The 9,989-nt window shown below is 35.1% G+C and overlaps 1 protein-coding gene across 2 annotated transcripts; it reads left to right on the top strand.

Annotated features, from left to right (window-relative positions):
• The first annotated feature begins 639 nt into the window (after positions 1-639).
• LOC105055682 (cocosin 1) lies at positions 640-2,490 on the top strand. Of its 2 annotated transcripts, none has more exons than XM_010937603.2 (4): positions 640-980; positions 1,131-1,396; positions 1,494-1,895; positions 2,004-2,490. In XM_010937603.2, the coding sequence occupies exons 1-4, from the start codon at positions 689-691 to the stop codon at positions 2,376-2,378; spliced, it is 1,335 nt and encodes a 444-aa protein (XP_010935905.1). In that variant the 5' UTR covers positions 640-688; the 3' UTR covers positions 2,379-2,490. The 2 variants fall into 2 exon arrangements, with proteins under 2 accessions (XP_010935905.1, XP_019709418.1); XM_019853859.2 differs by having other exon boundaries at positions 1,131-1,402.
• Positions 2,491-9,989: the final 7,499 nt, after the last annotated feature.

Below are 9,989 nucleotides of genomic sequence, written 5' to 3'. Positions count from 1 at the left end.
ATTTTTAATATTATAAAATAAAAATTATATTTTTTTATGAAAAATATAATTATTTTTATAAAAAATATTTATCTTTGATATCATATAAGTCAACATATTATATAAAAAAAAATAGATCTTCTGTGGTATTTAAAAAATATTGTAAGATGCTGTGCATGTTTCGAAAATATTTATTAAAAAATAGATGATTTCATATATATATATATATATATATATTAAAAATATTTAAAAATATTTAAATATTTAATTAAGTATTTCAAAATATGTACAGTGATATTTTTTTGATTACTGCATGAGATTTCGTTCTGAATAAAAATCTTGCTAGTTTTCAAATAATTAGTATAAAAAATTAAATAATGGGAAGGCCCCTGCAGCATCATTGCCTGCTGTCCAAAGCCTGTCACAGGATCAGTCTCGTCTCCAGTGTCAGAGAGGTTGGCTAGTTGACAAGGCGTCACCACGTGGGCTCTTCTTACTTGGCCTCTTCCTCCAAGACGCTGCCACGTACCCCTTTCATCAAACAGTACGCGGCAACACGACTCAAGAAACACCCCTCCAGCTGTCGTCCGATGCCACCGAGCCCATCGCGTGCCTCCAAACCAGATCTCCTTTATGAGCCTATAAATCCCGGCCCCCTCCCCGTCCGTCCCCGTCACCCAAGCAATCGACGTACACTAGCCATAGCCATATGGTCCGTCTGCTCATGGCGACCTCCACTGCCTCCTTACTTTCTTTTTTCCTCTGTCTCCTACTCCTGTGTCATTCTTCCCTTTCGCAACGCGAGTGCCGGTTGGATCGTCTTAACACACTCCAGCCCACACGCCGTGTGGAATCCGAAGCTGGCGTGACGGAATACTTCGACGAGAAAGATGATCAACTCCAGTGTGCCGGCGTGTCTGTACGCCGCCGGACGATCGAGCCCAACGGCTTGCTCCTTCCCTCCTACTCTAGTTCCCCTCGCCTCATCTACATCCTCCAAGGCTCGTCGATTCCCTGGCTCCCTGCCTTAATTTTCCATTTCAATTTAATAATATATATATATATGTGTGTGTGTGTGTGTGTGTGTGGAACTGCTGCAAATAATGACGCTAAGGTGATTTGATTTGTATGGTGACGTACCGTATGTGTAGGAAGAGGCATCAGTGCATCAATAATGCCTGGCTGCCCCACCACATTCCAATCCGTCCGTCGATCAGAGCAGGAGGGAGAGGAAGGCTCGCAACGCCAGAGGTTTAGAGACGACCACCAGAAGATCCACCGCTTCCGGGCTGGCGATGTCCTCGCAATTCCTGCTGGAATTGCTAACTGGTGTTACAACGACGGTGACACACCAGTCGTTACGCTGACCGTTTTCGACACCAGAAGCAACGCTAACCAACTCGATCAGAACCAGAGGGTGAAGGCAACCCAGTTCATTCATCTAACTTCTTCCTTGACTTGTAATCTGATGAGAATTTTCATCTTATACTCGTTTCGATCAATATATATGTTAGGAATTCCAACTGGCTGGCAGTCAGCGGGGAAGCCAGCAAGTGAACACAGGGAAAAACGTCCTAAGAGGGTTCAGAGCAGATTCATTAGCGGCCGCTCTTGGTGTTGATAGGGAGCTGGCAAGGAAGCTCCAACTCGAGGACGACCGGAGGGGAGAGATTGTCCGCGTGGAAAGAAGCCTTCAGGTGCTGAGACCCCCAAGTGAGGAGGAGGAGAAGGAGATGAGCAGTCCGAATGGGCTCGAGGAGACCTACTGCTCGATGAGGATCAAAGAGAACATTGAGACTCCATCTGCTGCAGATGTCTACACTCGACGAGGTGGAAGAATCACCACTCTGAACAGCCATAAGCTCCCCATCCTTAGATTCATCCAAATGAGTGCTACAAGGGTAGTGCTCTACAGGGTAAGAAATGATGCGTCAATAATTTCCTATAGATATATTCGTTAATTAAGCAGCATGTAAAATCTATCATTAATCTATTTAATCATTTCCTTTGTTATAATATTGTAGAAAACCATTCTTGCACCCCATTGGAACATCAATGCCCACAGTGTATCGTACTGCACCGGGGGACGGGGCCGGGTTCAGGTCGTCGACGACGAGGGCAAAGCGGTCTTCGATGGTGAGCTACGCCGTGGCCAGCTCTTGGTTATCCCAAAAAACTTTGCAGTGATAAAACAAGCGAGAGAGGAAGGTTTCGAGCTCATCTCGATCAAGACCAACAGTGCCGCCATGGTCAATACGGTCGTCGGTAAAGCATCAGCTATCAAAGGCTTGCCCGAGGACGTGCTCATGCACTCGTATAACATCTCAAGGGATGAAGCCAGGAGGGTGAAGTATAGGAGGGGGGATGAGATGGCTTTATTTACTCCTTCCGAAGCTTAATGTAAATAATGAGTGCATGGTAATCCTCCAGGACGCTCTAGCCCGTTTTGCGACCTAAGTTGCGTGAGGTTAAATAAATAAATAAATAAAGCCTGGTGGGCTCTTGGTATTATATCTATTGGCAGTATTCATACTGGATATTTCCTTGCCTAATTGAGTATCAACATGGATGTATGCGTTATTTTCATCAAATTCGTTATCATAATACGAACGGTGTGACTAAAGACTGCGGATGCAAAGAAATTGAGTAAGTTCCACAATAATTATCATTAATTAACAACCAAAAGAATCCTTCGATATATTATTAAAAAAAAAAAAATCGTTAGAGAATGGCAACGGGTCAGGCCATCTTATGATGGAGCACATACATGCCTTGAGTGATACTCCATGGATGGTGGTGCCAGCTAATGCCATGCAACCCAGAATTTGTTCATCCTACGTGACCGTATGTAAAATAATATTTCTAGCGAGTTAACGATTGACAATCTATTGTGTCCAAGCTTGTTTAGCCTATTGCCTTCGAGCCTCTTGGGTTTGCTACAGTGCTTTCTAAAGTCTATAGAGGAAATTTAAAAAAATTTTCTCTACCGTGCACGGTGCAAGTGACAGCTAGCCCCTGATATTATTTCCTATGGCAATCGGTTATAGCTGGAGAGAAGCCCGGGTACAAATAGCAAGTACCATAATTTAGGTAAAATTGGAAGGGTTTCAATTGATACCCTCCCATGCATTTTTCTCTCCTAATGGATTAAAAAAACTTTTTCCTAATTCTCATCGCCTTTCCCACCCTAATCTCTCCTTTCAGGCAATTCTTTTCCACCTCCGGCGTAGATCCAACTCCAATCCGTCGAAGTTGCTGTTCTCAGCCATCATATTCCACTTTCATGGCTCTCAAATGATATCAGTCCACCACCTCTGGCTTCAATCCCCAAACACCATGCTCTGATCCTCTTTCGAAACAGCTTCAAGAGTACTCCAATCCGCGTCCTAGCTCTTTCCAGCCTTACCCTCTCCCGCCCAAGCCACCATTTCCAGCAGATATTAGCCTGATCTGCCCCGCTGCTGCTCTCACCCTGTTGCCCTCACCATTCATACATTATGGTAACCTGCGCCGCTCCAATAACTCGGATGAAACTGGATCACATCCAAGATTATATCTTTACCCCCTCGCAAAAGGATGCTCGCACGGATTAACAAGTACCATATATCTTAAGAGCTATTAAACATGTGCCGTAGCAAAATCCTTCGTACATTCTATTCCATTTTCTTTCTTTAAATCAGAGGCTGATGGTTATAATATTAGAGATCACCACAAGTGAATTTAGGCTTGGATCAATTGTAACTAGATCATAGCAGAGGAATCTGGTTAGTATTCATGATAGTGTCTCAATATGACCCAACTTTAATTGGCTCTCCAATTACTAACCAACGACGATCAGTCATATTTAATAATATATATTTTGATCTGAATATCTGTAACAGAATTATTAGAAAAATATATAGAAATAGATAGTATCAATTAGACAGTTCATACAAGATAATTGCACTAGCAAATGTACGTAATGAAGGATCACTAGTATTAATTACCCAAACCACCAAGAGTGGAACAAGACATGGACGGCAACTTTCCAAGTGAGTAGTTATTATACTTTAGTATAAATAATGCATGGATTAATTCAACTCAATATGAAGAACCCTTGGACCATCCAAATCAATGCTTTTATCTAATCTTAATTCATACTCTACCGGTAGTTTTTACCTGAAAAGAAGTTGTAATTTAGGATTTCTACTGCTGGTACTACAATAAAATAGGTTATTAACGATAAAAGTTTTTCATCGCTAATAATCGATTTTCGTCGCTAATTTAGGATTTTTACTGCTGGTACTACAACAAAATAGGTTATTAACGATAAAAACTTTCGTCGCTAATAATCGATTTTCATCGCTAATATATATTAGCTACGAAACTTTGGTCACTAATATTTCATCATAAATAATCCCGTTGTTGATAATATTTTATGATGAAAAAAAATTCATCGCTAATAAAAGATATTTGCGACGAATATTTTTTATCGTTAAAAAAAAATAAAAAAAATTAAATCTAAAAAAAATATTTATGACGAAAAAATTGTCAGTGATAAATAAAAAAGTAATAGCGACGAAAATATTTTCGTAGCTATTATTTTCAAAAATTTTAGCGATAAAAAATTTACGTCACAAAAAATATTTTTTGCAACGAAAATAATTCATCGCTATTAATTTAATAAAAAAAAATTTAAGAAAAAATTGAATAATATTAGCAATGAAAACTTTCGTCGCAAATAAGATAATTTTTGACGAAAATTTACATTGCTAATAATTATTTACGATGAATAATTTTTCATCCCTGTTAATTATATATCTATTGATAAATTAAATTATGTTAGTAAAATATTTTTGACGATGAATATTTCATCGAAAATAATTCCATCGATAATAATTTATCATATTTTTTTAAAAAAAATTTATGAATATATATTTTAAATTTTTATGTATAATATTTTTTATAAATTTAAAAAATTAAAATAAAAAATTTACATAATAAATTTTATTATTTTATTATATTAAATTAAAATTATAAGATGTTTAAAATAAAAAAAATACATCAATAAGCTGTCAAATATCGGCATCTGGAGAATGAGCTGGGAATAAGAAGCGCTCGACAGAGCTCGGACCGACGATGGAGCTCGGATCGACGTGCTGCTGCCTCATCAGCTGTATCGTCTGCTCCATCTGCGTCATCCGCTCCATCATCTGGATCTGAAAATACTGATAGTTATTGACACGTGCAGCCAACTCCTAAGCTCACTATTGATCATCGGCAGCCTGCTGTCGATCCTCAACAGCCTGCCTCTGCACCTCCGTCAGTCGAGCCTCGCATGCAGAATGGATGTTCTCCTAGATGAGCATGAGGATGAGGGAGCAATGATCCCATACCCCAGACCCCTAACATAACAGGGTCTTGTACCAAGCACTCGATCACAGATCTCATCATCTGTGGGTGCAGTCGAGCCCTCAGAGATAGGTTGGGATCTCATGTCTATCATACGATCCTAAAAATTAAAATTATAGTTATTTTAATTTTGTAATAAAAATTAGATTGCGAATGAAAAATAATTGAAAAAACTTACAAAAAGCTTCTGACTCCCCATCGTCCACTCCCCTGACTGTCGTTGGTGGGTCTGCTGGTAGATATCGATTCTAGTAGGAAGCTCGCCACTCTCAACATCTCTCTATAATTTAAAAATTAATTAAAAAAATTTTAAATAATTAAAAAATTATATGCTAATTAGAAATTAAAAATTACCTACCATGTGCTCCATGTGACGAGCAAACGATCTTGAACCCCCACAATACGGCATGGTCGATCTCATCCGATTCATCGCATTCTGGACAAATCGTCTCTGTAAAATTATCAATAAAATTAATAGATAAAAAATTTAATTTAAGAATAAATGATTAAGTCATTAAACTCTAAAAAAAATTTAGATGTGTAATCTGATATGTCGGATCCTCGTAATGCCGGCATATGATAGTCTAATCATCCATGGTGATGCTGTCATAGGGTTGCTACCACGCTGCCTCCTCCCCATGATCCTGCACCATCCGGTACCAATGCTGATACATGTGATGGTGATAGTCCTTGAAACGCAATGATAACTGAGTGTCAATGGCTCGCCACACACGATCCTCCTCAAAATTAGTGATGTCAAATACATCCTGTCAATAACAAATATTAGAAGAATACTATATAAATTAAATATTCACAATATAATTTATTTTACCTGTAAGTGAGTGTAGAAAATTTTTCTCTGAACTGGTAGAATGTGATGCCAATCGAAGAATGTCACGGGGGCATAACTACGGCATATGATGCCCAGCTCAGTCTATCATGGCTCATACCATCCCCTAATGGGTCTGGTGTAGCCGGTCGGTATCTCGATCTGGAGATGCTGTATCGGGTGCTCGTGTCTCCAACGCTCCAGAGCGAGGTTCTTCGATAGACCTCGCTCTTGCCTCACCACCAATGAGGACTCACCCGAAATAACAATAAATAAATCATTAGTATGATCTAAATAAAAGAATCAAATTTTATTATATATAAAGTGTAATAATTAATACTACTGGGACCCGCCTCATTGGGATCTGTCGGTGCAGGATCCTCTGACAGTGGAGCCGGTGCGGCAACGAAGATCGGTGGAGGTGCCTCAACCTTCGAGATATCTGCAGTGAGCTGTGAATGCGAATGTCGTCGTCTATCTTTTGGTACCATATCTGCAAGAATTGAGATATAAATAAATATAATATTGAATAATAATAATAAAAATTAAATAATATTTTAATGAATACAATTATATTACATACCATTATTGGAAGACAAAATTGAACAAAGAATATAAATCTACTCATCAATATTCGTATATTGCTCGATGTGTAGATCCTCGTCTGAATCACAGTAATCGATATATGAGTCGTCTTCTATCCCATCATCATTTATGAACTAATCGTCGCCCTCTGACTCATCAAGATTAAATACAAAATTAGCTTCAACTTTGTTGGATGGGAGATCAGCCCTATTCAAAGGTGCCGTTACAAGTTTTTCATCAACCAAAAGCTCCGCTAATGTTTGTTCTTCTTGCTGAAAAGCTTCCTTTTCATGTAAATCTGAATTTTCATCCATCTCTAATCCAGTTGGTATGTCATATACGTCTCTAGGTATTATTTTTTGTACAACATGCCAATTACCTAAATACTTTAGATCCTTCAAATATATTACTTGTTTCGGCAGTATCTCCTCATGGTTCTTGAAGTATACGATGTGGATATAGTGCCTATGCACCCTATCCACTATATACCCAGAGAATAATAGATAGATAACTACTGAGTACCACATAATGAAATAAAATATTAACTATTAACAACAATAATATTATTATTTTTTCAAAAAGTCCGAATACGGGACATCCAAGTTTCGATCTCGATGAAGATTGAAACTTGAACGAAAATCTACAGCTCAATGTAATTTAAGTACCATCTTTGAACGTGCATTCGAAAATAAATTTTTAATTTATTAAAAAAAAATAACTTCATATTAAAATTTCTTTATCAAAAATTTTAATAGAGTTTTCTCTAAAATAAAAATATTTTTTATTTATAATTTCAATAGCATACAAAACAGCACATAAAATAATTTAATTATAACAAGTAACAGTAATGTGCACTGTGTCAGTGAAAAAATAATTAGTCAAATAATTAAATAATTTCAGCAGTAATATTAAAAAATAATATACAATAATTATAATAATTTCAGTCCGGCCCGATCAGGCCCAACCCGAAATCGACCCGATCCGACCCCGATCCATCCCAACCCCGACTAGTCCCAGCCCCATCCGACCTGTCGGACCGCCCTGGCCTCATCCCTGAACCCATCCTCGAAGGCCCCGGCCCATCCTCGGAACCTACTCGATCCGAACCTGACCCTGGCCCGACCTAGAATCGACCCGACCCGTTCAGAACCCTACCCGACCCACACCAACCCGACTCAGCCCAGCCCGATCTGAAAATGACCAGGCCCGATGACCCCGTCACGGACCCGACCTGACTCAGCCCGGTCCGGACCTGCACTACAAGAAAAAAGAATTTTTATGATGAATTTATTGGCAACGAAAATATTTTCATCGCCAATAAGATTATTTATAATGAAAAATTAAATTCATCGCTAATAATGAAATATTTATGATAAAAATTTATTTTCATCGCAAATAGCTTCATATTTACGATGAAAAAAAATTCATCATAAATATCTATTATTTACGATGATATTAATCATCATAAATAATAAAATATTTATTTTAATTTTAAATTTTTAAATATTAAGGATGAAAATAATTTTATCATAAATAATGCAAGTATTTATGATGAAAGTTTATTTTTCATCATGAATACTGATTATTTATGATGAAAAATTTTCATCACTAATATTTAAAAGAAAATAAAAAAATTTAAAAATTTAAAAATTATAGATTATTTGCAACGCATATATTACATTGTAAAAAATAAAGTATTGGTGATGAAAACTAAATTTTTATTTCAAATACCTATTATTTATGATGAAACTTTTTCATCGCTAATATGTGAAAAAAATAAAAAATTTTAAAAATTCAAGAATTATAGATTATTGATGACGAAAATATTACGTCATAAATACTTGAATATTGATGATGAAAAGTCATTTTTCATCATCAATACTTGAGTATTTACGATGAAAAATTTTCGTCACTAATATTTGAAAGAAAATAAAAAATTTTAAAAATTTAAAAATTATACATTATTTGTGACAAAAATATTACGTCACAAATACTGGAGTATTGGTGACAGAAAGTCACTAATATTTGTGACATAATATTTTCGTCACTAATATTTAAAAAATTTTTGTTAGTAATACGTGAAAAAAAATAAAAAAATTTAAAAATTTAAAAAATATATATTATTTATGATGAAAATATTTCATCGCAAATACTAGAGTTTTGACGATGAAAGTCAATTTTTCATCGTCAATACTCATTATTTACGATGAAAAATTTTTGACGCTAATACTTAAAAAAATATAAAAATTATAGATTATTTATGATAAAAATATTGCATCATAAATAATGAGTATTGACGATGAAAACTAAATTTTTGTTCTCAATACCTATTATTTACGATGAAAAATTTTTATTGCTAATACATAGAAAAAAATAAAAAAATATTAAAATTATATATTATTTATGACAAAAATATTATGTTGCAAATATTGAAGTATTGACGATGGAAAGTCATTTTTCGTCATCAATACTCTACTATTTACGATGAAAAATTTTTGTCGCTAATATTTGAAAAAAAATAAAAAATTTTAAAAAATATAAAAATTATAAATTATTTGTGACTAAAATATTACATCATAAATAACTTAGTGTTTGCGATGAAAATATATTTTTCATTGTAAATAGTTTATTATTTATATTAAAAAAATAAAAGTTAATTATTATTTATGATAATACTTTTCGTCTCTAAGTTTTTCTAAATCTGTCTCATTGCTCAATTTTGTATAGGTTGTTCTATGGACCGACGAAGGTCATAAAGTATAAAGGTCTTGTATTTGTCCAAGAACATAGAAAAGAGATAATACTGGATCTTTATATGTTAAAATATGATCTACAAAAAGATTATTCATATGGTACTTGATCTTTATGTATTAAAATATGATACTGAATCTCAATTATTTATGATGAAAAATTTTTATCGCTAATATTTAAAAAAATAAAAAATTCAAAAATTACTCATTATTTACGATAAAAACTAAATTTTCATCATTAATATTTTAAAAAAATAAAAAATTATAAAAATTATAAATTTTTTGCGACGAAATACTAGAAACATCGTAAATACTTCATATACTTAAACTTCAAACTGTATAAAGGATAAAACTTTAACAACTATTCGATGGACTAAATTATGTCATATACTTCTAACCTGTATGCGGAAGGCCTTTGCTGGGCCCTTCAGTATTACTTTTCAAAAGTGCATTCA

This window comes from Elaeis guineensis, chromosome 12 (genome assembly GCF_000442705.2).
Source record: "Elaeis guineensis isolate ETL-2024a chromosome 12, EG11, whole genome shotgun sequence".
In the NCBI taxonomy this organism is placed as follows: domain Eukaryota; kingdom Viridiplantae; phylum Streptophyta; class Magnoliopsida; order Arecales; family Arecaceae; genus Elaeis; species Elaeis guineensis.
This window is presented reverse-complemented; position numbering and strand designations above follow the sequence as displayed.